Raw genomic sequence first — 27,961 nt, 5'->3', positions numbered from 1 at the left:
GGAAGGGGGATAATGTGTCATTAAGATTTCTGTCTTACCGCATGACAAAATCTGCTTGATCTATTTGTTTGCCACAGCCACTCTTCTTCAGGATCCCACCGTTTCCCACCACGGAACATTTCTTCAGTGGCAGCTGGAAGGGAGTAGCCTAGCAACACAAAACAAGACCAGTGTTACAGAGAACACAAACATCTTTGTAGCAGCCATTCCTGGAGAACCCAGGGAGGTGTTAGGGCTCAAAGTGACAAAGTAAAAAGGAGAATTAGGAGTGAAGGAAAAAAAAAAGTACAGAAATGAGCTGGTAAGTACATGTAGAACCAGTCTGATCCCCACTCCCCAAACCAGGATGCAACAAACTCTACACAGAAGATTATTTTCTGCAAAACCAAAACTGCCTGTTCCTGATGCAGAGCTGGTCAAAGTCAGGCAGCTCACAAGCCTTCCAGGCAAGCTGCAAGGACACAGCAGAAACAAGGCAAGCAGGAAAACAGGAAAAACAATCCATGAGAGTGATCTTCCTGAGCTGATATACAAGAGACACCTCTGAGGAAGGAAGGAAGGAACACAGAAGGCTGTGATGACAGAAGTGTACTGGGAATCTCGAGTCACCCTGCTCTCTCCATGGCTCTGTTGCTGGGACAGGTCAATCCAGAGCCTTAGGCAAAGATATCTGGAGCTTGACAGCAGCTCCTTAAGCAGCCAGCTGCCCAGACACATTACAATTAGTATCAGCATAAATTAAAATTAGAATGGGACCATTTTATCTGAGGAGCTCTTGTAGCTGCTCAACAGGGCATGAAAGTGCAAAGTCAAATGGTCATGGGATCCCATGCACCATACACATAATATACTAGATCTGCATAGTCCTCATTCCAGAGGATCCCAAACTATGGATGGGACAAGTTCCTGTCAGCCCCAAGCCTCTTGTGAGCTTGGGGCACCCATGTAAGCATCACACAGCACATGGAAAAAAAATGGTGGTGAAGAGACATGTGAATTTAAAGCAGTGTGATTCAGTCACAGAATGTGATTTGTCTGCAATACAAGAGTTAATATTCTCCTCAAGCAAAAAAAATTGTGCAGGGATTTTTATTTATCAAACCTGTCAAAGCCTGACTTTGCAGCAGAGACAGGAGTTACTGCACAGGCCTCAGAGAGCACGGATGCCAGGGAGAGAGGATGCAGCAGCACAGAACAATTCTCTCTGGGTGGCCTCACTTGCATGTACAGAGCAACCTCTGCCATTGCATCATACATTCACCAGGCACTGCAAGACAGGACATGGTCCAGAAAGCAGAGCCAGGATTACAGCACAGACTCTGCATTTTTTAGAACTTATTCCTTCTGTCTTATTTCTCTTCTTCCTGCATTTACTTGTTTTGTCTACCTTTCTCTGCAAACTAGATTCTGTTCAGCTTTCATACAGTCACTACCTGCTTTTTAATGCAAAAACTAACTCTGGATTAAGATATGCTTAAGCAGAAAAGTAAGTTTTAGCATCTGAGGGTCAGCCATGGTTAGGAATGTACTGATAGCACAGCAGAGCAATACTGAATATGTAGCTGCATTCTTGTCCTGCATCTGCCTTCTCAAGAGGAGTTAACTTACAGTTACTGATCAGGAGCATATCTTGAGATTCAAAGGACATCTCACCCCTGAGGTGACCCTGATCAAATGAGAACTCACATTCTCTGTAAAGGCATGGGGGTGGGAAGCAGAGGAAAGGTAGACTAGATGTGTTCTATAAATACAAGTACCTAGCCTAAAGATACATCAAAGCTCCCTTCAAAACAGCTGGTTATACAAAGGCTGTGCCAGACCACAAAGGCAGAAGACATTAACTCTTGCTTTTAAGAGTAGTGGTCACTGTCACAAATTCTGTGCCTTTAGATCCCCCCCAAACAAACAGTTAATTGATTCCAAATTCTGAGTTGCAAATAGCCTTTAATATTCTTGAGATGATTTGCTGTCCTTCAAGGGAAGCTTATTTCCTGTTCTGCTCAGAGATTATAGTACCAGTTCTCACTTGCATACATACTTTGGTATCCACAAGCTGATGAAATTTTGAAGCTCTTGTCCTTCTATTATCCTGAACACAGCCTTGCTACCCGGTGTATACAAAAGATTCCCACACCAAGATGAGGTAGTTCTATTTTTTATTTTACTTTGTACAAAGTAGGGAGCTTGGTGGGAACCCACACTGTGAAAATAGACACAATTTCTACATTCTGAAAACAATGGCATCAACACACATTGGTTCCAGCTTACACTCATTTTTCATTAATCAAATCCTTATTTCCTGCTTATTATCTTTCTAATTCTTCTTCCCCCCATTTACTGCTTAGTCCTGTTAACTTCACTCCTAGTGGCTTTTGTCCAAACAGCCTATTCGTTTCAGAATAGCACTCCCTTCCCCTTGAAACAAAGGATTAGCCAAGCCTATAAATTTCCAAAAGTTTCACAATGCAACTACTTAATCACACCTGCCAAGGTATAGCTACTGATTAACAACAAAATAATTCCCAAGTTTGGATCACATCTTGGACTAGCCAACACTTGAGAGAGTCTAAGAAGCCAAAGAACAAGATCAGGACTGACAGGGTGATCTGAAGAAGCCAAAGGAAAGCACAAGGGGCAGATTCCATCATCATGGTGGCTGTCCCTCCGCCTAAGCTGTGAAGATCCACTTGCTCTGTGCACACAGAAGGAAAACCAGGCTGGACACAGCTCTTGGTGGAAAGCCACCATGCCCACAGACACTTTTGCCTCCCCCAGCAAAGTACTGAAGACTCAAGACATTAGCTTAAAATGTTCAATGGCCTTTCTTCCACAAGACAACACCTTTAAACTTCCTACATTGAGCAAAAGGCACCATTCAAGTGCCATTACCAGCATGCAGGGGTGCAAAGTCCAAAGGAGCAAGTGTTTCTGTTGCTTGGTGGCATTTCAGGTGCTCTGGGCTCAAAGAAGAGCAATTACTCAGGATGACCAGGGAGAACCCTGCACATGACTGTTGATCACAGATCTGTGTTATTGCTGAGACTGCAGGGGCATTCCAGCAGCTCTTTGTCCAAACAAACAAAACTGGTCACACAAAACTGATACAAGTCCTAGACTCAAGTGTTGCCCATAAGCAACCATGAAATATGGGGGTTTTTTCCTCTCCACAAAGCCTTCTAATGCTTTCCTTCTTTACCTTCCACATCACAACACTTTGCTAGGCAAATTATCAGTTCATAGTTGACAGTGTGTAAATTCTCACATTAAAGGGACCCAGCTGTCATTTATGCTAAATGGTCACAAAAAGCTCAGCTGTTTTTCTCCTTAGAATTCTAAGCCAGGCTAACAAATGCTGGCTTTAGGCAGCAGAGCTGTAACAAAAGCATTTCCACTAATATTGTCTTCCTGAAACTCTTATTTTCATTGTCAACACATGTTATTTTCCTCATTCATAAAATTTTTATGAATGGCCAGAGTCTTGCGGGTGGACTGGAAAAAAACAGCCTCAGTTTATTTAGTCTGACAGAGAAAATGTACCAGAAAACCACAAACTTATCCCCATTATTAAGCAAGAATTACCATAGAATTTACAAATACTTTTAAATAGTAACACCTTGCATATTGGAAATAAGCAGGATGAATTCCCTTGTAAACATAGGTCAAGTAACTTATTAAACAAATTGCATGAGGCATTTTTAAAAAGTTATCTCCCAACAAAACCAGAGACAGGAAGGCCCCATTGTCTCAGTTTCCCCTTTTTAAACAAGGAAACTCTACTCAGTGAAGGCATTCTAGTTAATATTCATGTAAACAAAAGAACCTGCACATCCCCCTGTAAATTCAATGACAAATAAGCACACAGAGCAATAGATTAAAGACTCCCAATTGAATATGGGAGTAATTTAACAAAGCATCTCTCAAGCAATGCACTGATTAGTTTCATCATTCATCTAAGTAGAAATAAATCATTGTCATCAGTTAAAAGAACATTACACATACTAACAAAAAATTTTAGATAATGCTACTCTAAATCACTTTGATTTCCTTGTTAGATTGTTAATGCACTAATTTTTTGCCCACTCACTGACAAAGACTTTAATCAGAAACCAGCTTCTTACAGGAAGAACTACAGTATTCAGCCTCTGCTTTAATGCTGAAGATACAAAAATCATTGAAAGCGCTGAGAACATAAATTAGAATAATTTATCTTTTAATAAGCCTTTTGAATTGGAAAGAGATGCTGTGATTTTGCTGTCCCTTTTGAGCAGGCAGTATCCTGATGGGAAGGGTGAGGGTATAGTGAATTCCCTAAGGAGCCAGCTGACCCCTGAGAGTCCCGGTGCCTTGTCAGCTGCCAGGCACTGCAGGGTGGCAGCAGCTCCTGCCCCATGGCACAGGTCAGGTTTGGGCCCTTTGTGCCACCCACAGAGCTCTGAGCCACGACAGCTTGGCCACAAAAATCCATTAGTGCCAGGGGAGGTATGTCCCAATGGTTCTCCCATTCCTTCTCTCCAGCCAGCTGCCAATTCCATCCTGACCAGGTGCAGGAGCCCAGAGTAAGGAGTGACCCAGGGGCAGCAGGGGAACAGGCACACAACCACAGACTGGTTTGACTCAGAGGGACCTTTGAGACCATCCTGTTCCAACACCTCTGGGCAGGGACACCTTCCACCAGACCCAACCAAACCTCCCTGGCCTTGAATGCTTCCAGTGATGGGGCACCCACAACTTCTCTGGGCAGCCTGTTCCACTGCCTCACCACCCTCACAGAAATAAATCTCAAATTCCATTTATCTAGCCTAAACCTACTGTCTCTCACTCTCTCTCTCTCCTGTGAACAGGACTCTGATTAAAATGTGATTATTGCACAAAGAGATGGTGGCAGTTACCATGAAAGAAGAGAAAGAGATCCCACACTGGACCTCCAGCTACCTTCTTCAGCTGATTTTGGCACTGCCAGCTGGTACATGCTGAAACCTGCGGCTCGGTGCTGTACCAAAGAAAAGTTGTCCAGGTGGGACAAGGTCCTCTGCAGGTCCCCATGTCTCAGCCATGACAGCAGTGTCTTTATTCAGCCCTGAGGTGCAATTTACATTCAAGCTTACACAAGCTTTGTGCTCTCCACAAATATGTGCTTCAGGCAGTACTGTTTTCACAAGATTGGAACCTCAGGAACCATTTACACAGGGACAGGGGCTACAAAAGACCACTTGGAAGACTAAATGCAGTGCTGTGCTGCTGCAGGAAAAGCTCTGCTACCCAAAAGGATCCATGAACTGCAGAGCACGCTAAAGAGAGAACGCTTTGCAGCATTATTCACATAAAGCATGGAGCAGCAGTGACTAGGCTGGCAGTCACTTTTAGCTCTAGCTGTACTTTAAGTAGGAACTTCAAAATGATGTGATCTTTAACAGCTTTCTACCCAGCATGATGTCACTGCAAGGGAGCACTTGCTTGGAATTAAGAGAACATTTCAAATTGCTGATGTGACATTTAATTCAATAGAGTCAGCCTCCATACCGCCAGGACAGCACAGTGTGGGGATTATGGAAAAAGTAAACCAAAAAAAGCACATTTGTAGATTGGAACAGACTATTGACTGTATTTCATAGACAGTAGTTTAAACAATGAATGCTCTGGCAATGGCAAGGGTATCCTCCCTGACAAGACAAAAAGGATAAATAGGTGAGAAATTCCAAAGATCTGCAAGATTTCTGGATCCAAACTTTACAACCTGCAATGCATTATGATCCCAAAAATTGATTTAAAATAATAAAAAGAAAACATCATTTGGTGATATTGTGGGGGTGGGGAGGGTTTCTCTTATTCCAGGAGACGTTACAATTTCCAACATTTCCACAATTGGGAAGTCTCAAGAAGAACTTGCATTGCCTCCTAAACAGCTGCATTTAAATGCTCTGTGGAGTGCCCCAGGCCCATGGAAATGGTAGAAAAAGGAAAAATAGTGTACAAATTCCTTGAGAATTAGCACGACCAGAACCTATAAACAACTGTCTCTGTTGGCTTCCCTTACCCCCTTCTCATTTTCCTGGGTGCTTCCTTTGATTTCTTCTGTTTAAATCCTGGGTGATAAGGCTAAACCTGGAGTCACAGGGCAAAGCACTGAACCCTTCCAACACCCACAGCAACACTCAGCAAACCTTTCCTTTTCCCTGAGCTCCTGACAACCCCAGATGCCACGGGGAGGGCAGCAGCATCCCCTGGGTGGGACTGCCAGCGCTGCTCTGCCCTGCCAGCCCCTCTGGAGGCAGGGGCACAGGAGCCTCCCTCCCACTGCAGCTGGCTCAGGTTAAACACAGGCACTGCCCAGGCTTTACCCGGCCAGGCACTGCCTCCCAGAACGCTGGCACCAGGTAGCAGAAAGACAGAGGAACAGCAGGTATTCCAGCACTTTTTCTGTTTCTCAATCTGCTCCAAGCCTGAGCAGAAAAGCTGTGTATCAACTTGTAAACACCAGGGCTGCATTAATAAAGTGCTCTAAGCCTAAGCCAAAAAATGTGCACCAAAGCCTTTTCAAGTTGTGACTGTGTTGCATGGAAACAAGGATGATTTCCACTTCTGGGAGGAAAGCTACTTTTTTAATGTCATGCAAATCTATTAAACAACACAAGCAGTTTTCTTATGATAGTTTAATGAGTTTTCCTGCAGGTCTGGGAAAATGCAATATAAACTTCAAGGCAGTTAATCTCCTGCCTTACAGTGCACAATATCCTGGCTGAGGAAGTTACTCTGCAGGCACACTAACTCTCACGCACAAAAACTTTAGCTAAAGTGAACAACTGTTACATTCCAGGCAGAGAAACGAAGATCAACCCAAAATATATGACTACCGAATGACAAAGTCCTCCAACTCTTGCCTGTACCTTCTCCCCAGTGATTTCAAGGCGCACAGTTTGAGTAGCAAGCAGAAACCAGAAGAGAACAGGGAAAGTTGCAAGGTATCTGCTTATTAATATCTGGTGTAAGGAAGGTAAAGAATGTCGAACTGTTCTCTTGAGGCAGTAGGGGACAACACAGTCAGCAAGGAAGATATCTGCAGATTTTGCAAGAGCAATTATTGCTCAGTAAGGGGTACTGTTTACTTTTCCCAGTTTTACAAAAGGTTTATCAACAACTTAATGTTCCTCAAAATCTTATTAGCAAGACACAGTGTATGCAACAAATAAGGCTTGTTTCAGCTTATAAAAAATAAAAAGGGCTTCCAATCCTAATTGCAGAAAGGACAATAACACTTATCGAAAGGAATGGATCTCTGAATTCTTGATCCCATTCATATGAATAAGCAGATACAGCAAAGGTAATTAATCAGCTCCTAGAGGCATCAAAATATGGATTTAGTTATCATGGGAGGTATCAAAGTAGCAACACACTTCATTTTGGCAGCTCCTCAGACAATGAACCTCTACAATGAAAAGATCCTCTCATCAACAAGTGATCCTTGCCTTTCCCTTACCTCTGAATAGTTCAGATGAGTCACTGACGTATTTGAGATTCACTGGTTAAAAAGACAAAGACAAGTAGCAAGCATTGAGCTGTCCAGGAAATTTGGAATTAGAGTTTAAACACTGAGATTGGTTTCTCAGCAGTGTGAAAAGACTGCTTATGTTAATACTTGCACACTTCAATTTTTTTCTCCTCTATTAATGATAAAAATTAAGCCTCTTAAAGTTCCACTTACCTTATCAATAAGGAGGCAAAACATAACTTTTAAGACAAATTTCAGACATCAAAAACTCTAAGTTTTACAACAGATATGGAGGTTATTTAACAACGTATCAACCTGCATCTTAGATCTTTAGTCTATCCACACAGAAAACCATACAGCACATGATCTGGCTGATGTAACTAACAGGACATGAAAAGCTGACACACAAGGCTTGAAAAGCAAATAACAGCACACCAAGAGAACAACACAGACCTTGAAGGACTGCACATCAGGCAATGGTACAGGTCTGCATTTAGAACACTTTCTTCAGGGCAGTCTTTCTGCAGAGAAGCAGGGGCAAGGTTAAAAGCCCTTGCTGGAAAGCCAGAAAGGAGGTCAGCAGCAGCAAAGGATTTACACATAACGAGTGACTACCGACTTGTTTAAAAAGCCATGTTTACCAAATAAGGAAGCAATTAGAGGGAAGTGCATTGCCATGTAATGTCATGTCTAAAGGTTATGAAAACAGAAGTTTAGAAGGCCAAGGAGGTAAAGGGGAATAACTACTGCAATTACAGAACCAATGAAGTTTCCATTAGCTACTTCATTTTCTGGTAATGAAAACAGAACACCTTAAAACATTATCACATAGGGGCACGAGAATAATTAATGAATAACTTATCATGACTGATTTGAATGAACAGCAGTCACTTCTACATCAATAATAAAACACTTAGCAACATAGAATTAAATGGGGAGAAGTGCCATTTCATTATATAAGGGTATAGCTTCCCTAAAAAGTAATCAGAAAATGTCATTTTTTAGCAAGCTTACACAAAGCCTTATCCAGAGAAGAGCAACAGAGCTGGGGAAGGGTCTGGAGCACAAGTCCTGTGAGGAGCAGCTGAGGGAGCTGGGGGTGTTTAGCCTGGAGAAAAGGAGGCTTGGAGGAACCTTCTCACTCTCCACAAGTACCTGAGAGCAGGATGCAGCCAGGTGGGGTTGGACTCTGCTCCCACATAATGAGCTACAGCACAAGAGGAAGTGGCCTCAAGCTGTGCCAGGGAAGGTTCAGGTTGGGCATCAGGATGAATTTCTTCACAGAAGGGTTTGCCAGGCTCTGGAGTGGGCTGCCCAGGAGGTGGGGGAATCACCATCCCTAGGAGCCTTCAAGAAACACCCAGCTGTGGCACTCACTGCTCTGCTCTAGCTGACAAGGTGGAAACCATTCAAAGATTGGAATTGATGCTCCTGGAGGTCCTTTCCAACCTAAACAATCCTGTGATTCTGTGAAAGTATTTTTGGGGCTAATCCCTTACTGAGAGGGCAACCAAACGGGGGCCAGGCCTGAGGGACCCAACCCAAGCCAAGACTGCACAATTTGCTTTCGGATCTGAAATCTGACCTCGCACAAAGGCCTCTCCTCGCTGACTCGGTGCTTCCCTTGCTTTTAGCACCAGAGAACGCACACGTTCTCCCGCTCCAGCCGGGCTCTCCCGGTGCGGTTTGTTGGTGTCAGGACCCTGGACAGCGCCGGGATCCCGGCCCGGCCTCCCTCAGCCGGGGTGACTCCATCCCCAGCAGAGCCTGGAACTACCCCTGCTCCAGGCTGAAACTGGAGAACACCACCAGAAGTCTCTAACTGCAACTCTCTTCTGCCAGCTGAACAAACAGCCCTGGAAATAAAGCTCCAGACTGGATTTCCCCACGGAAAGGAGGTTAAGCATGGGAAGGGACTGCCCAGGGAGGTGTGGAGTCACCATCCCCAGAGGAGTTCAGGACACGACTCAGTGATAAGCTTTAATTGACAAGCTGGTCATTGGTCAAAGGTGAGACTTGATGATCTTGAAAGTCTTTTCCAACCTTAATGATTCTATGGTTCTGTGAAATGGCAGAACATTGTCCTAGCTGCTAGGACATCATATTTTGTTATTTTTAAGGTAGGTTTTGAGCTTCCTATCAAGCTAAAACAAACTTTGTTTTTCACTTAAAGCAATTCCCAAACCTGCTGCAAATCCAGGGTAAACTAATGAACATCCCGAGCAGCAGGATGCTGTTCGCACAATGGGAATGGATTGAATACTCCCTGAGTAATAAGCACTACACAACAGCAAGCTACTTGAACCTAGAGCCTCTCCCTCCACTTTGTTTTTGGGACCTACTTCAGCCTCAGTTCAATGGTTAGGCTGAGGAGGGACAGCTTCCTATCAGCAACCATTTGAGCCTGGTGACCTGGAAGAAGATGGGGTAAAGGAGCAAACAGCTTGGAGTGTGGCAGCAGGGAGTATCTGAGTCCCAGCAGGGATGAGAGGTTGTTAATTAGGCTCATGCTGAACCCACTGTCAGTACTTGCCAACATACAACAGTAACACTCTAACATGATGGCTGCAGTTTCCATGCAGCATTTCCAAAGACATCCGTAGGCCAGACTTGTTTCTCTGGCTGAGAAAATTACTCCATTCTGCCTCTTATACTCACTCTGCTGCTTTAGTTTTCATCCTTTTACTGAGATAAAAGAATTGTCATGATCTTTCACCTTTTGAAACCTGAGTTGTCCGATTTTGATTCTCCCCCAAAATTAAGCTTCTACATTTTCCCTTAGCTTTCTTTATTCACATGATGGACCTCCTGCAAGACAGCACAGGTTAGTTGTTGGCTCTTGGTAAGATATATATGAAACCACAGAATGGCCTGGGCTGGAAGAGACCTTAAAGGTCATCTTTTTTTGACACCTTTCACTAGCCCAGGTTGCTCAGAGCCCCACCCAGCCTGGCCTTGGACACTTCCAGGGATGGGGCAGCCACAGCTGCTCTGAGCACCCTGTGCCAGGGTCTCACCACCCTCAGAGTGAAAACTTTCTTCCTAATAGCCAATGTAAACCTACTCTCTGTTAGCTGGAAGCCATTCCCTCCTGGCCTGTCACTACATGTAACTCTGCCCTCAGGTTACATCTTCCCACAGGATCTCTAATTTTTTTAGAGCTCTCTAAGTCAATTAAAGAGAGATATTGAAGAGTTGTTGCTCTCCACACATGCTTAGATAGCCTTTAAAGGGCAGACAAAAATTATTGCAAAATGACTTGGACTGTTGTACAGTATATTCTCAGTTATGCCCATCCAAAAACATCGCACTTGGAGAAACTGGGTTTTTTTCCCCTAGGCATAGAATCTCTTATAGTATGACCTGTAATTAGAAAGTCAGTTCAGGTCCTTTTCTCTTTTTTGTATCACTAGTAAATATTCTACACAAGTGGACCACCTAGTCCTTCCATTTTTTGTCTTGGTCCTCTGACAATGTCACTCACAATGCTTAGAACCAGCAGATAATAGACCATCCCACTGCTAACAACCAAGTTAGCAACAATACCGTGCTTTTCTCCCCAGCAAGCAAGATTTTAGTGACTCTAGAATATGCAGAGACCAAGTAGATTAAACAGATTCCTTTTAAAAGCAGACCCCTTGTAGTGTTACTTACATTTTCCTACCTTTCAACATAGATCTGTACTCTTCTCACCACAAACACATGGGACTGTCTTGGACTGCCAGAGCCTACATATCCTCCTATTTTTCATTCAGCTTCTCCCCTTTGTCAGCAAAGCAATGGCACATTTGGGTGTTTCATGTCAGGGTTAAATCTCAAAGAGAAACCTTCCCAGAATTACTGAGTTTCACTGAGCTTTTGTATGAAAATCTTGGTCTATGAAGTTTGTAGTATTTCATAAATCAAATCAAGATTCAATTGGAAAGTTTATGGATTATTAATAAATTAATGTCCTGCATTTTTCATTCATGAAATAGTTTAGTGGCAAAGCTCCAACTTAAGCAGTGAGATTTTTCAAGGTTTCATTAAGCCTGAAGAGGATACTTGTAGATACAACTGACTGGCAGACTCTGCACTCCAAATATTCCAGTGAAGAGGAGGCTGTTTTACAGCACTTTGCTAAAGATAAATTAGCAATGATTCTACATCAGAATTCAAAATGGGCAAGTCTTTCACAGTCATTTTGGCAAAGTGGTGGGTCACAGGCTACACTGTTTTGTTTAAATCACTTCTCCCACTCCTACTTAAAATTCAGACATCCAAACTCGATACAGCAAAGAAATACAAAAGCTTCACTGAACTCACAATAATTCATATGTACCAGGACTCCACACAGAACAAGAACAAACCCCACGTGTTTCAGAGCAGGACCTCTACTCTGTCAGTCAGCCAGGGGTGGAAATTAAACATTCCCTCAGGAATTTCCCTCTGCAGTCTCAAACACTGTGAATGCCACTCATCCCAGGGCATGGTCTAGGGAACAGCTCCTCACAGTTTGGTGTATTGGGTGAGTAAAAGGTGAAAAAATCCCCTTTCCAAGAGCATTGCATAGGAGGATGCAAGGTTCCAGGCAGCCAGCACTCGGCACTTCTCCCTTTCTCCCAGCTGCCACACACAACAACCTGCTCCAAAGATGAAGGCACACAGGCAGGCAGACAAAAGAAAGGGTTTTTTTTGTCTGTGTGCTTGTGGCAGAGCAAGTTGCTGTGAAGGACAGACCTCTAAGGCAAAAGCTCACACTGCAGTCAGACAAAACCCCCCTCTAATTCCTAACAAAGTGTGTGTTCATATGAAGACATCTAAAGCTCTAACAGAGAGTTTTCACCAGAGATTTCCTTGGTAGATACAACATTTTCAGTTACTTCCAAAGTGCTGAATGATGTAATTGTATATTCCTATGTATCACACACATCTACAGAGAGAGGCTACAGCAATAAAAATGCAATTAGAGACCATAACATCTGGGAATAAGCAATAAACAGAGAAGACAACAAACTCCATACACTAATGAAAAAAATACTGCCATGATATTGTAATAAATATATGAGAAGAGCAAGTGCTCAGTGCTGACCGAGCAGATGAGGTAATAGCCCACACAGCTGATTGGATAAGCCTGAATTCATTTTCTCTAAACACTGCTGTAATTTATATCCATTTTCACAGCCACAGCCTTAAAGAACCTAAAGCACAAGAGTAAAGCTCAGTCATTCAATTAACAGCCCAAGCAGCTGCAAGGATAGAAATTAAAATAATTTCCTCCATAAAAATCTGTAATTTCTACAGTGAATTTTAAATTTGAGATATTCTCTGTATGAATTTCAAATAGATGATAATTTAGGCTAGCATTTCTCAGCATTCTGATTGCAATCCGGATGTGTGGTATGTGTAATTTCTGTTTGAATTGTTCACAGCTTTCCAGGATTTGGCCTGGGATCTGATCTCCCAGCAGCCTTTCCATGGCACTCTAAGCACAGAATTCCAAAACCCAGAGAACCTACAGGCTGCAATACAGCCTCAACTGCATCTGCTTTGTTTTCTGTTCCTTCCCTCAAATCAAAGTTTCTCTCCTCCATCCAAACCAAGCTACTGCAAGTCCCAAAAGAGTGGGAAGAATATAAAAAGTACAACGTAAATTGCTCTTAACACACCAGCAAAGACAAAAATAATTTTCACTCAGCTCATCATTTTTGCAGAGAGCTTTTTTTATCCCTTGAACAAGTAGCTAGACATCCACTGAAGGCAAAACAAAGACATGGCAATCAAAAGACAAATTTTAAAGTAAAACCTGTGGTTTTTAAATTTACTCTGACAGGAATTTGGAGTGCACTGCAAGTTAAGTGGTAGTTAGGCATATGTTAGTGAAAGGAAGAAGACTCTGAAAGTATAATTTCAGAGGAAATGCTCTTTGAAAGACTATCAGTTCTGGTGGAAAGGCTACTCAAAGCCAACGGCATACCTTTCACATTTTTACAAGTTGTACTGTATTTAGCTTCTTTGAAAGCTCAACAGGGTATCAATATATTTGCCAGAAGAGGGAAGAAACTTCCTAAATGTACAGGGAAAAGGGCTATGAAGTGACTGACTTGGACTGCTGCCAAGTCAGGAATCCTGCACAACTTATCTCCCTCAGCCTTTCCTCAGAGAGATGCTCCAGTCCTCAAACCATCTTGGTTGCCCTCCAGGAACTCCTGTCCATGTCCCTCCTGTCCCGAGGAGCCCAGAACTGGACACAGCACTGCAGGTGAACCTCACCAGGGCTGAGCAGAGGGGCAGCATCATCACCCCCTGACCTGCTGGCACTGCTCTTCCACTGCACCCCAGGACACCACTGCTTTTCTGTAAACAAAAAAATCTGTAAACATCTGTGCCTGAAATAACTTGGCAGAGGTGCTCCACCAGATCCCCTGCACTGCAGCTCCCCTCACAGCCACCAGTGCAGAGTGGGCACCAGCCACCACACTGAGGTCCCTGCCAGGTCGAGGTGGCAGTTCAGGTCACCTTACCCTGGGCAAACATCACCCTCAACTAGAGCTGGCAGAGAGAATCAAGTGCAGTGTTCCATAAAGAGAGAGCCAGCAGTGCTCACAGGAAGGGGAAAGAAAAGAGAAAATATAGCAGGGACATAGTTATTAACATGCATTTTACAAACCAAATTAGTGTGAAAATCAAGTTTACATGGTTAGCAAGAGTAATATTGCATGGAGGTAACTGGCATATCAAACTTCAGAGTACAGAAAAAATGGAAAGAAGGGCCAAAAGCTTATATTTAAAAGAATAAAACAAGGTACTATATCTTGCATAGCTAATTACTGTGAATGAGGAGTTCCTTGCAGGATCAAAATGCTAATAAGCAAGCAAGAAGGATCTAATTTACATTGGAGTAGACCCATGCTGAACACTTTCTAACTTTGCCTTGACGTTTTTTACCTCTGATGAACAAAGACCCTTTGAAAGCACAAAAAGCAAGTTTCTGGTCTACTTGGAAACATTCTTTATTTTGCAGGCTTCACATAACAGCAGGTTTCAGAAAAGTACTCAGCCTTACAAGTGCTCAGTGGGAGCACATATCAAACTTTAGAGGGAAACCAACATTGGTAATTATCACTAGACAGGCTTTTTCTACAACTCCCTTGTCTCTCAGAGGGTCTACTCTCAAACAAACAGATATTCAACATGAAATTCACAAAACATGGGGACTACCTTGGCTCTATGACAGCAATCTGGTGTAAATGCACACCTGAAGATGGTAGTATCTGATTGTATCTCATGAGAATGTTGCAGAAAATAATGTAGAACTGGAGAATAGTTTGGGTTGGGAAGGACCTTGAAGATTATTGAGTTCCAATCCCACTGCCCACTAGACCAGGTTGCTCAGAGCCCCATCCTTAAGTAGTTCCAGGCATGGGATATGCAGAACTTCTGTTTCAGTACCTCACCTCCCTCATGGTAAAGAATTTTTCCCAATATCCCATCCAAACCCACTCTGTCAGCATGAGGCCATTCCCCCTTGTCCTGTCACTCTAGGCACTTGTGAAATGTCTCTCTCCACCTTTCTTGTGGGCTCTCTTCAGGCACTGCAAGGCTACCATGAGGTCATCCCAAAGCCTTCCCTTCTCCAGGCTGAACAACCCCAATTCTTCCTGCTTTCCTCCTAGCAGAGCTGCTCCACCCCTGTAATCAACTCTGGACTCACTCCAATGAGCCCATGTCCTTGCCATGAAGGAATCCTCCTCCAGTCACACTAGACAAAGAGAACCCATTCACTACATAAAAACTATGGCTAATAAAGGCTAAGAAACAGGGGAAAAGGAAAACCAAGTAAGTAACATTATTTATTATACAAGAAGCCACAACACCAAAATTATGAGTCCTTAGCAGAATTGCACTCAGCAAAAGGTTACAGGGCTAAATCCTGGCTGTGCTGAAGTCAGCTGGAACACTTCTGTTGACTCAGAGGTAACCAGGCTTCACTTCCCCTATTTTACCACATACTTTATTACTCATTTTGCCACCACAGCTCCTTCTGTATTCATATATTGGCCAGATTATCACAGGGGCTCTCTTGCTCTTCCTTTTTTTTTTTTTTTTTGTTCTTTGTGTGAAGGAAAATGAATAATGGTCCAACATCTCTATCTGCTTACTGTGTGGGAAAAAAGGGATTTTGCAATATTTCTTCCCCACAAACTCTACCTGAAGAAATCCTCATTATAATTTTCTCCAGAGGTCTTCAGGCATAGATTTACCCCTGCAATAACAGCATGCATTGAATTTGAATGACCGTGAAGTGCCTGAGGGAATTGTTATAAAGGCATCATACTAATACAAGAATTATTTCTTTGGCTTTCTCATTTTGACTGGCCTAATACTGGATCACAGAGCAGATCTCTGTAGCCTTTGCTTTTATTGTCTTCTTTCACCTAAACTGTCTCCTACTGAGCCCAGTCCCAACACTTATATTTGCAGCATTGCTCCACAATACCAAGCTACACTGTACATAGAATAATCAGCAACACTAAATACAAGCTTGTCCAAGCAGAATTAAGCTCTGCTTTAATATTTGGTACTGATGTGTTGTACCATTCCAAAGGATAAATCTGAGAACATATTTCTGAGGGCACCACATGGTTAATTGGCACATATTTTCCTTACAGACCATTAGAAAAACAAAAACATTCACAAGTTTAAAAAAACCCCAACTATTTGAGTAAAAGACTTGTGGTTGCTCAGCCTAGAGAAAAAGACTGTGGGGAGACTTGATAGCAGTCATATGTGGAAAAGAGAAGCAAAAAACATCTCTTAACTTATAGCCAGGGGGAACTTCAAGCTAGATGTCAAGAAATATGTGCATAAGGGCAGCAACTTACTAGATTGGACAGCCTAGTGGGTTGTGGAATTTCCATGAGGAAGCTGCAAAAATTATTAATTATCTCTGAAAAACATGAAAGATGGTAGACTTAGATTAGATGTTAAAAAGAAATGGATTCTGGCACAGGGTGCCCAGAGCAGCTGTGGCTGCCCCATGCCTGGCAGTGCTCAAGGCCAGGCTGGATGGGGCTCTGAACAACCAGGGCTGGTGGGAGGTGTCCCTGCCCATGGGGCACGAGAGGATTGTCAAGGTCCCTTCCAACCAAGCATTCCAATGTGCTGGCAGAGCTGCCAGCCTTGGGGCAGAGGCCTCTGAGCATCCCCTGCAGACAATGGCTTGGCACAGGTTCCACTGTGATCCCACATGGTCTGCCTTGTGTTTTGGTGCAGCTCTGCCTCGTTGTTGGGGTTTGGCACTGGCCAAGCACCAGGCACCCACAACAGACACTCACTCACTCCTTCCCTGCCACAGCTGGGCAGAGGAGAGAAAAATTAATGAAGGGTTCATGAGCTGAATTTAAGCCATGGTCTTGGACTTCAACCATCTGCAAAGCCAGATATGTTTTTATGAAAATTGCTCTTCTCCACAACGTACCCAGACTGGCACTGCCAACTGCCCACAGCCCCAATTGTCCATGGCTAGCAGAAATCTCTAGGACAGTCTTTGAAAAGGAAATTATAGGGGGAAAAAAAACCTGACACCATTTCTGCACTGAAAAGAACTATTTCCTTCTGCACTTGGGATTTACAGTTACATTACACAAGTCCAAATTCACTGGGCCATTAAATGTCAAATGTTGGCTCAGTTCACACCAGTACTCCCAGTTTCCTTGCCTCTGCCTGACACTACAGGCTAACCCTTTGGCCACCACATTCCAAAGCCACCTCAGGTTGGTAGTGTCTGGCCAGTAGACAATCTGCAGCACAGATTTAACTGCCAAATTTCTCCTTGAAGACTGCACATGCAGGATTCATGCAGTGCACCCTGATGGAAGAAAGGCATTCGTGCATTATTTTCCCTGTGCCCAAAATGCCACTTGTAAGCCAGTGCCTGCTGCATGGGAATCCTTCAGGTGATAAAAGCAGCTCCAGGAGAGAACCACAGCCCTTCCCCTCCATGTCATATCAGGTGATGAGGACTCTCAAGCAATAATGCCTGGCTGCATTAAGTCCATTTCTGACCTGTGATGCAGCACAGCTCTCATTACATGTACAACTGGGCTTACACTCCCCCCGTAAGCAAGAAGATAAAGGATTTCTTCAAAGTCACTATATAATCTTCCTACAAGATGTTTAACTTTGCTACCCCTTCTTAATAGCTTCAGCAGTGGCATAACCTTCCCTAACTTTGTCCAAGCCTGCAGACTCCACTAAGTCACACTTCCATCTGTGTTTAGGAATATGTGGGAGAAGGGGGAGCTGCATCTCTGCTACACAATGAAGACCTTCTGAACACAACCTGCTATAGTTAGTAAAATTTACATGAGCCATATCAAGAAATCAAATCACAGCACCAAGAAAAAGTTATGTAACATTCCATAAATTCCTACTCATTATTCTGCCAGGTGTAAGAGCTGGGTATGAAATGGACCCAAACCTAAGCCTCAAATAAGCCAGTACAGGTATTAAGCCTATTTTAAGCACCATCTTACCAAAACAGCCAACTACTGCAGAGAGAAAATTAATGTAATGTGCTGATCACTGAATAATTCAAATATATAGGCACATATATAGTAAGACATCTTTAAACTGAACAAGATGATTTGTAATAACAAAATTCATAAATAAAATAAAGGCCAAGAGGTGGACAGCATATAAAGGGTAAAGCTTTCTCTAGAAGCCAAGGTTGCACTGCACCTGTAGGTGGAAGTCTCAGTATATAACAAGTTCACTGCCAGAAAAACCTCTGCATGGAGAAAATCTGCTTTTAGTATCTTACCAGGTATATACAACTACAATAAAGCAAACCAAACTGTGCTGCCCCTTTGGGCAGACTCAAACCCACCCTTATTTCTATTTTACACCCCCAGCCAGGCAGCTAATGTGCCCTGGAGTCACTTAGAGCCATCACAAGTCTGGTGTCCCTGCAGCTTCTCATCTGTGCCCACTTGCTTTAATTCTTTTGCTTGCAACAGTTCCTGTTTCTAAAGCAGCAAGTTTATGTCCTCATAAAGCAGATAAGCATGGACAAAAAACCCATAAAATTCCCAGGGCCTCTATGTCCCTCTCTGTTTTCACTTCCCACTTCCTCTTCGAGTTCAGCCTTTTTCCTCTGTGCTTGGCAATCCCACAGCATAACATCTGTAGCTGTGACCAGCAGGTACTGTAAAATGACCCTCCAGGGAGAGCATTTCAGTAGGGCAGCCAGTGAGCAGAGACAGGAGCTCCTGCATTACCCAGGAAAGAGTGATGGATGCTCAGTCAGCCTTGGTTTGAAGCAGAGGCTGAGTCAGGGCAGCCATCCTCTCTGCCTGCAGGGCAAACTGACACTGCAGCCAGATCCAGGCTTCCCTTTCTCTGTCACATGTGGAAAGGTCAGCCTCTATTTATGTGTTGGCACTGACCTGGCCTTGCATTACTGCAGATAAACCCACAAACACCAGGCTCACCCCAGCAAGCCAGGCTGACCAAAGCCCACACCAACAGGGCACAGAAAGCAGCTCCTGCTCCACTCAGCTCACCTCCACAAGGGCATGTTGCCCTTCCTTCATTTAATTACTTCAAATTAGACACGTTCCAGCTCAAGTTTTCCAGCACAAATTGGATTTTCACCATCAGGTACGTCTGCCCTTGTCTCCAGGGAGCAGTGTCACAAACACTGACTCTTGCTCAGCTGAGCAGCCAGAGCAGAGGATGCTCTACTACAGGTACCCTAACATGCCACACAACTTGGTCCAATTACACAGCTCTTCATTAGTCAGGATGGAAACATACTGAAGGTAGGGGCTTCTCTTAACTAAATATTAAGCCAAATTTTTTTTGGATGACCCTGATGCCAATGGCTAAAGATTATCCAGGGCTGAAGGTGATGCCTTAAGTTTTAGCTTTCGTATTACCCAGACTCTCTTCTGCATTCTGAACTCCATATCAAGTGTCAGCAATTCTCCTCACAGCTCAGTCACACAGAACAATCCTTTTCCAGCCCCAGAACCAAGGACACTGCTGCAGCTTCAGCCCAAAAAGTGCAAACAACAGGGAATGGAGGGGAGCAACCTGGGAGGGTGGGACTGCATCACCTGGAGCTGGAATTGGACAATTAACCCAATATGGAAATGGACCAAAACCTATAAAAGTGTGAGAACTCCTGACCCATCATCTATCTTGGGTGCAGCCCTGGCCAGGCTCTTGCACTGCCCAAGGTGCATCCTTTGAGGCCTTTTAATCAACCCCTGCTTTATTCTTTAACTCTGTCCAGCCTCTCTTCTAGGGAGCCTCTCAAGGCTCATGCTCCAAAAGAGCACAGTTTGTCAGACCTACAGACAGTATAATACAATTGCTTGAATAATAAAACGTATCAGTTGCTTTCCCAAAACAATTTACATTTTGCAATATTTAAATACCTCTTCACCTTTTACTATACAATGTTTTCCACATTTCCAACAACTAATGTTTATTACATTTTCATTTTCAGTCAATACATGTAGCCCCAATGAAGAACAGAGTTTGCATATTAATGTAGGCAATAAGGAGCAGGAAAAAGATGAAGGAAGAAAAAAAATCAAAAGGGAAAGCACCAAGAAATTTCCCCAAATCCTAACTAAATACAACTCTGAGGTACACAAGGAGATACTATTTAGGCAACAGAATAAAGGGAAATATAAATTAAAGCTGCTTAAAAGAATGTCTGTAGACCTAAAATTTATATCCATATCCAAGGCATCAAGAAAAAGTACCAAAAATGACAGTCAATATTTCACTGTATTTCTCCAAGCAGTTCTTAATTACAGAGCATTACTGAGAACAGAGTACACTGCTAGCAAAAAATTAACAGGGCACATCCAAAATCAACAGCAAGGCAGTAATTCCTGCCTGCAGCCATCAGACCCCAGCCCACATTGCCAGGAGGCAATTGGGTGGTTTCCCACTTGACACACAGCTTTTGGATCACCTGGGTCTCAAATCAGAGTGTTTGCCCTAACGAAGGGAGCACTGTCCTCCTGGGGGGGGCTGACTTCCCTCACACAGCTCCGGAGTTCCAGTCCAGCCCAGCAGCTCCCCCTGAGCCCACCTGGAGCCTCCTGCTGGAACCAAAGGGTCCTTCCCCTCCTCAGGATGGTTTTTCTGGTGTTCTCAGAACGCAAAAAGGGAAAAAGCCTGCAGAATCTACACCAAACTCCCTTTCCACACCTGAATCCCCCCCCCCCCCCCCCCCCCCGAAATAATTACAGATTATTCTACTTGCTGCAGGCAACACAAAATCCCTGGCTAAACAAAAGATGTTGTGAGCAACCAAAAACCAAATAAGCTCCCAAAATTCAACAGGTACCCAGAATGAAAAGCACAGCACAATCATCAAGTAAGTCACTGTTACCCAACACACCATACAGAAAATCCAGAACATGCCAGAGAATGTCTCCATTTTCCATTTACAATTAGAGCAACTTTTTCTCTGGCTTTATATTAATGGTGGGAATTTAAACTTTAAACAAATATTTGTATTGTGTGTGTGATTTGGAAAAATGTCATCTTTCTCCTGATCACAAAGTACCCAGAAACAGATGCCACATTTCCCAGGAGTTTTTTGTGGCTGGCAGTTATTCCCTTTGCATTTCTTCAGCACCATTTGTGATGACTGTTCATGAGGAGCTCAGTGCAAGTAGCCACTGTTGTAACTGACAGCTTCTGCAAGTGAAACTTTACAAGGGATCTGAGCAGCCGAGGAACCATAATTTAGTAATTTAAAATAATTTATTAGTACTTAAAGTGTCTAACTGCTTAAGTGAAATACAATGGAGCCAGAATTTTTTTCAATTAATAATTTTATTTTGCCAGGTTAAAAAGATAAAATTTAACTTCTGAGATGTCTTTTGCAATGTATTCACTCCTCCACCCTCCAAAACAATACATAGCAGAGTGAAGAGTTACATTTGATTTAACTGGGGTTTTTAACCTCTTGGGAATTGGAAAAGGGTGATGTCAGATTTACCTCAGTTTTTCCTTGCTATAGACTTTTGCCAACAAACACCAAAAATCAGATATTTGCACAGAAACCTCACTATCGGGGTGAAGAGTTTTTTTCCTCTCTAATGCTAAAGATAGTCTCAAATTTGGTTTTGAAACTGAGGACAGAGAGAGCATGGAGCAAAAAATAATTACAAAAAACCAATTGAAATTGGTGCTTGGTGCATTTCCTAACTACAAAGCAGCTGAGTGCTGGTTCACACATCTTTCACAGGGTTTTGAGTTACATCCAGCTGCTGCTGGGGTTACACCCTGCTCCCAGAGCAGCTGAAAGCCCCTGCAGGACCCCCAGAGCCTGGTCCCACCATCCCAGCTGTTCCTGGGGATACATCCTGCTCCCAGAGCAGCTGAAAGCCCCTGCAGGACCCCCAGAGCCTGGTCCCACCATCCCAGCTGTTCCTGGGGATACATCCTGCTCCCAGAGCAGCTGAAAGCCCCTGCAGGACCCCCAGAGCCTGGTCCCAGCCCAACCCATGGTTACACCCTGCTCCCAGAGCAGCTGAAAGCCCCTGCAGGATCCCTGGAGCCGCTTCCAGCACCTGCACTTAGTGCTCCATGCAAAGCCCTGCCTCATCAAATTTTGTCCTCATAAACTGAAATGGAGCACTGAATGACTATTCCCACATAAAAGCTTCTCTTTTGCACATTTCTCCTTTGGTGGTTCAAAAACTAGAAAAAAGAAAAGTAGTAATATTATCACTCAAAGTCTGAGGAAAAAAGAGGCAGCAACAGAGCTGATAAAGAAACCCCAACAGCTGAAGTATTACACTAAAAAAAAAGTTAAAATGAAATGTTGTAACAGCACCAAAACCTTTCAACCTTTTCACTTCAAAGAAAAATTGAAAAACTAATGAAGTGATTCTAAATTTATATTTTCATGAAATAGCATTTCTAGTGGAAAAGCACTCTGTCAAAAAATGTTGACCCAGCTGTAAGAACTTTATCTACAGACTGCTCAGAAGAAAAATTCTTCTATTTTGTATTACTCACATTCAGAAATAAGTGGCATTTTACATCTTAACTTTTTATTTACTTTTCTATAACATGAAATACAGCAAGTTCCCTATTTAGTTTTGAGTTAAATTATCCTATAAGTTAGTCACTGGTTGAGGACTGAGAAATCTCCTGCAATCATCAAATTGTTCAAGCCCAGCAATGAGGATGGAGTAATTTTTATTTATTTCAGAGGAAATTATTTTTTGATTATATCAACATAGCTGTAGCCCTTTACATTCCTGTTACATCCTCATGGCATTTCAGAGTATTAACTGTTTTGTGAATTGCTTTAAGCTTCTGGATGCTTTTGAAAGGAATCTTCAGGAAAATTGCTTGCGAGCAAGCTAATAAATAGACACCACTCTTCAAAGCAGGAGCCTAAAAAATTTAGGCAAGTACTTCTCTTGAAACAAATACAGAAGCAGAAAAATGCATTTAAAAATTTACTGCAAATAAATCCTCCTTGGCTTTTAAGCCTTCCAGGATTTAGTCTGATGAAGGTGTACAAAATTCCTCTGGGCAAAATGCATGGGAACAATACATCAAATTCGAGGCAGTGGTACTTGCAAGGAAAGAAGGAGCAGTAATGAGCAGCACTTGTCAGAAACAAACTGCCCATAACCTCAAAGGGACAGCATTCCTGGGTGGAACATTCTAGGGCTGGAACACGATGAAGATTGCCCTTTTCCACAGCAACTCTCCAGTAGCACCCAGCCACCCCCTCTGCAGCCTGCTCCTCAGCCTGACAACCCTCAGGACATGAAGTCCCAGCTGCTTAGCCCATGCTGGGCCCCAGGAGCTTCTCTCTCCAGGACTTCCCAGACCTTGACTCTTTATCTCTACTGATGAACTTTAGGACAGGTCTCAGGGTCCTGGGGACCAGTGGAGCTGCAAAGACCACGATTTCTCTCCAACCTCTGTGAGGGAGCCCATCCAGCAAGATGCCCTGTGCTGTGAAAGGAGGCAGAACACCTCTGTGGCCAAGCAGAGTGCTTGGTTTTGATCAAAACAACCTCAAATCTGAAATCCCCATCTGTCACAAACCAGCACCCTCCCTCTACCAGCCCAGGTGGGGTTTTCCTGATGCCTTGGACAGGACACACTCTGAGCACCTCCTGCCAGCACCTTGTGCAGAGCTCTGCCAAGGATCCTGGTTTTCTCCAAAGAACAGCTCAATAGAGCAGCAACAAACCCCAGTGATCATCATAAACAAAGCTTACAGCCACTGCTCTGCAACACGTCACACTCCCCATCAGTGCCCAGAGTCCAGTCCAGCTGGGACACCCCTTCCCAGCTGCACTGCAGGACACTCCACCTGCCAGGCAGGTTTGAGCACCTGCTCTGTGCTGAGCTGGGGCAGCCTGAGGGGGCAGAGGTCCATCTCCCAGCCCATGGCAGCAGGGACAAGTGGCCAGATCAAGGCACCCCAAGCAAGGCTCAGCTGGAACAGAGCTCCTCTGGACAGTGTCAGGACAGACAGGGGCTGCAGCCACCCCTCACTCCTTCTCCACCAAACTAAACTCATTCAAAGCAGTAACCCTGGTTTTGAGATCTAAAAACTACTTTTACAGTTTTAGGCCATTTTTTGTTTAATTTTCAGGATGAAGTTAACATGTAAGGACTCCACTACACATTCAACTGAAAGAGCAACAAATGAGAAGCCCTGTGTGAATGACTCAACACTGGGAGGCTGAATAAATCCCTATACCTTGAATTTGACAGGTTAAAGTAGGAGGTAAATCAATTAATACAGCTAGAAGTTCAGCTTTCTTTAAGTGTGTAGCTACATAAAATATTTGTGTTCAACATACAAAATTCAATATAAAAAACTCACTATTTAATATCAGTTCCTATATTAATTAAAATACAAGAAGCAGCCTAGGTCAGTATTACAAATCGCCAGCTCTCACAAAACCCTGCACTTCACCCAAAGCACCTTTGATAGACGTTAATAACCAACCCCTTCCAACATTCACAATCACAGCAAGAATCAACAAAGTTAAGCTGCTTGCTCTTCTTGTTGGGCTTACATTGTTTGCCACCAATGAACTTCATTAACCTGGAAGTAACTGGGGACACCTTCCCACGAAGCTGTGTCCCCTCCTGGCTGCACAGGTCTGAACTGAAGCCACAGCAGGTGAGGGATCAGGCTCACAGTGACTGCACCCCGTGACTGAAAGGCAGAAATCATCCTCTTGAAACAGCCAGAGCCAAACTCTTCAGAAATCATGACAGGTGACCCAATTTCATCCCTTGTGTACATTCCAAAAAGCAGCCAGGGAAGTATTAACACTCACATAACCAAAATTTTCAGAATGCAGAAGTCAAAAAGCAAATGCTGTTTGGTATTGAGAAGTGAAGATACAATTCCTTGATGACCCTTTAGCCTATTTATACTTATTTGAATCACATTACCATTTAGCATTTTAATACTTAAAATGAAAATAAAACATGGTTACTAACCTGTGGGAAGAGAGAGTAAGTTGCATTGTCAATTGTGACAGAATATAAAAATTCCCCATCAAACCAGAGGTTCTTTCCCATGGGGGAATTCATCTTTGTCATGGCAAAGAGCTGCCCAGGGTCACAGCATTCTTCCAGCAGCTTCCTAGAGAAAGGAACAAAAGAACAAGGGCTATTATTGGAGCCTTGTCACACTTTTGTTAATCATCACCCCTCACATCCGTGTTCCTGCTGCCCGCAGGTAATCCCAAGCCACACTTCCCAGCCAGCAGATGAACCATGGCTCTCTTTTTTTTTTTGCTTACCTAAGAGCCCGAAAACATTTTATTTCAGAAAATCTTAGAAAAAAAATCTAAATTTTCATTCAGACTGACACACAAAAGAACCCCAAGATTCAGCAAAAGAAACACCATCCTAGACAGCCTGTTTTAATGGGTAAAAAACTGGTCTCCAACACATATAGAAATCAGATAAGCTCATGTGAAAACTTGATCCAAGGTACATAAATGTTCAGTACCAAACATTATTTATGACGAGCAGGCCTCCTAAAGCCCCACAGTTCCGTAGCTGGGCATGGCAGTGTTGGCACCTCTCTCCAGTCCCTGCCTGTCCTTGTGCTGCATTCCCAGCAGGGTTAGAGCCTCCCAGCTGGAGGGCAGCCTGAGTCACCCAGTGTGATGGATATATATAGAGAGTGCCTGTACTTGTTAGTGTCCCTGCTGAAACTCCATATCCTCTCACTCCCTCGTGGCCCAAAAATACTTCTCAGCCTGAGTAGAAATTGGAGAGTTGGTGAAGTGGTTGAAGGTTATCCTGAAAATTCTGTACCACAGCACACTCAGCAATTAATATCCTAAACCACAGACTGATGGAAAGCTCTAAAGGTCCAGAATATCCTCTATTTCCAAAGCCTCAATTATCAATTAACAAACATCAATTATTAGTGCTAAAATGGTTGGTATAGCTGTTCTCTGCACTAGAGATTTTACTCAAAACCATAAAGTCATCCACAAAAATAGAAATTTAAGCATTTTTAAAGTTTTAAAGCTACTTTTCAACTCTAGAAATTGATATTTGAAAAAATGTTGTATTTCCCTGTCACAAACTCATTTTGCCATAATCCTCTGCAAATGTGTGAGTATTATTTTTCAGACACACTTCAACTGGAGTAACAACAAATCCCCAGCAACAACATCCCTCAGAAAGTGGCAGTCCACAAGTCTGGCAATGCTCCACACTCAAGAGGAGGAGCTGCTGCACATTCCCATCCAGGTGGGATTCCCCAAAAGGCTGGAACAGGTGACCATCTGAGGCCCCTTCCCAGCCTGGCAGGTGTGGCTCTGGGGCTGGTTTATGTGCCTCTGAGCAGGACTCAGCACTGTGCCAGCCAGAGCAGCAATTCCCACTCCAAGAGCACCAATGGCTTCATCCACAACCTCCAAGGAAAGGCTCCACATCACCCTCCTGCTGATGCCCACATAAAGAATTCAGCACAGAACAGTGAAAAACAAATTACAGCAAATTTGAAATCTCTCATTGAACAACCTTTGCAAAATGGTGTAAAACAGGCATGGAACACTGTCCCAAACACAAGATCTCTCAGTGGAGATTTTTCTGGCTGTCTGCAAACCAGTTTGCAGATTTTGGAAAATTATTTCTCTCTCAAGTGGAAAGAAAATAATTCTGAGTATTTTTCTATCCCCACAGCAACTCTTACAAAAAAACAAATTAATCCAAGATCGGCTGGAGCCATTTGTTACAAAACTGTATAACACAATTAAAATTTTCCAGTGAAATTCTTCAACTCACACCTCCTCTGGAAGTCTGGTCTGAGCAAAAAGCACAAAGAAACCCCCAAATAACTTAGTGGAAAATTATCTAGGGAATGTTTTATATTCATAAATCTTCTCTTAGCCAGGGTAGACTGAAGAGCTAAGAAGCATCACTTTGTACAAGTCCCACCCTATTTATTAGGTGAGATATACATCCCTACTCCTTCCCTTCCCCTAAAACGCCTCCTTCCAATTCCCATTGAATGCTTCATTAATAAACCTACTCTGAAAAGCAGCAGGGGTCTCCTGAAAGGGCCACAAATAGGCAGGCCACTTGTTCAAGAATGAAGCTGTGTGTAGGAACACAAATCTTGTGCACTCGTGTGCTCTCCATCAGAAAAGAATAATTTATTATAAATGTCTTTCTGATCCAAATCCCAACATCACAAAGCAAGAAAAGCTTCATAGGAAAATTGAAAAGCAGAATGGATTTAAATACAAAACTATAGCAGGATACTTTGCAGGATCAGGGAGACTGAGCTGTTTGCTGAGATTGATTAAGATATACAGCATAAATGTTATTACAGAATGGGCAGAACTGCAGTAGCTTTCAGTCAGCAATCACAGCTCACTGCAAGCATTCCTCCACTCACAGGACAAACAATATGCTTTTGATTCAAAGTTCTCTCCAGAGAAGTCCTGTAGGTGAGAGGACTTAATATTGGGATTGAAAAGGCATTGGGGGCCCTCAGACCCAGGAGCACTTGGGGGGCAAATCCCTACTTGAGAGGAGCAGGAGAAATGTTCCTTGGGGAAATTTCACTTCAAGCCCTCAGATTTCAGCTGTAATCAGGCACCAGGCAGGTCATTAAGCAAAAGGCAGCCTCAGCAATGAGGTCTTAACCTGAATTCATTCACAAAACTTTCATAAAACTCCCAAATAATTCTCCACCTTAAGCTAACAAACTTTGCAGTCTGATGTCAGCTTGCAGACAGTTAGTGCTCAATGGCACCCTGGTGTGACTCATGTCCCAGTCAATAATGACACAGGAGCTATTTTGAACATCCCAAACGCAGCAAATATAGTATCTAAAATTAAAAATGGACAACTCCACGGCATGGGCTGTCAGCCAGGAGGTCACAGCTCCTGAGCTGTCTCTTCTCTGCAGGTGGGGGGTCCTGTCTCCCCAGCATGGCA

The 27,961-nt window shown here is 43.3% G+C and overlaps 1 protein-coding gene and 1 long non-coding RNA gene across 5 annotated transcripts in view; one reads left to right on the top strand and one right to left on the bottom strand.

Annotated features, from left to right (window-relative positions):
* Positions 1 to 27,961, bottom strand: part of ST8SIA1 (ST8 alpha-N-acetyl-neuraminide alpha-2,8-sialyltransferase 1) — a 94,394-nt gene that overhangs the window by 42,616 nt on the left and 23,817 nt on the right. For all 4 annotated transcript variants that reach the window (XM_064421526.1, XM_064421525.1, XM_064421524.1 and 1 more), the window contains exons 2-3: positions 24,992 to 25,136; positions 39 to 148 (exon numbers count right to left, since the gene is read on the bottom strand). In XM_064421526.1, coding sequence (XP_064277596.1) covers positions 39 to 148; positions 24,992 to 25,136 — 255 coding nt within the window. The remainder of the gene's footprint in view (positions 1 to 38; positions 149 to 24,991; positions 25,137 to 27,961) is intronic.
* LOC135301184 (uncharacterized) lies at positions 138 to 9,448 on the top strand. The gene is made up of 4 exons (XR_010362924.1): positions 138 to 301; positions 4,842 to 5,014; positions 6,815 to 6,959; positions 9,329 to 9,448. It is a non-coding gene; the product is annotated as an uncharacterized LOC135301184 (long non-coding RNA).

The sequence above is a fragment of the Passer domesticus genome, chromosome 5 (genome assembly GCF_036417665.1).
Source record: "Passer domesticus isolate bPasDom1 chromosome 5, bPasDom1.hap1, whole genome shotgun sequence".
NCBI lineage: Eukaryota > Metazoa > Chordata > Aves > Passeriformes > Passeridae > Passer > Passer domesticus.
Note: the sequence above shows the minus strand (reverse complement) of the source record. Positions and strands in the feature narration are given on the sequence as shown.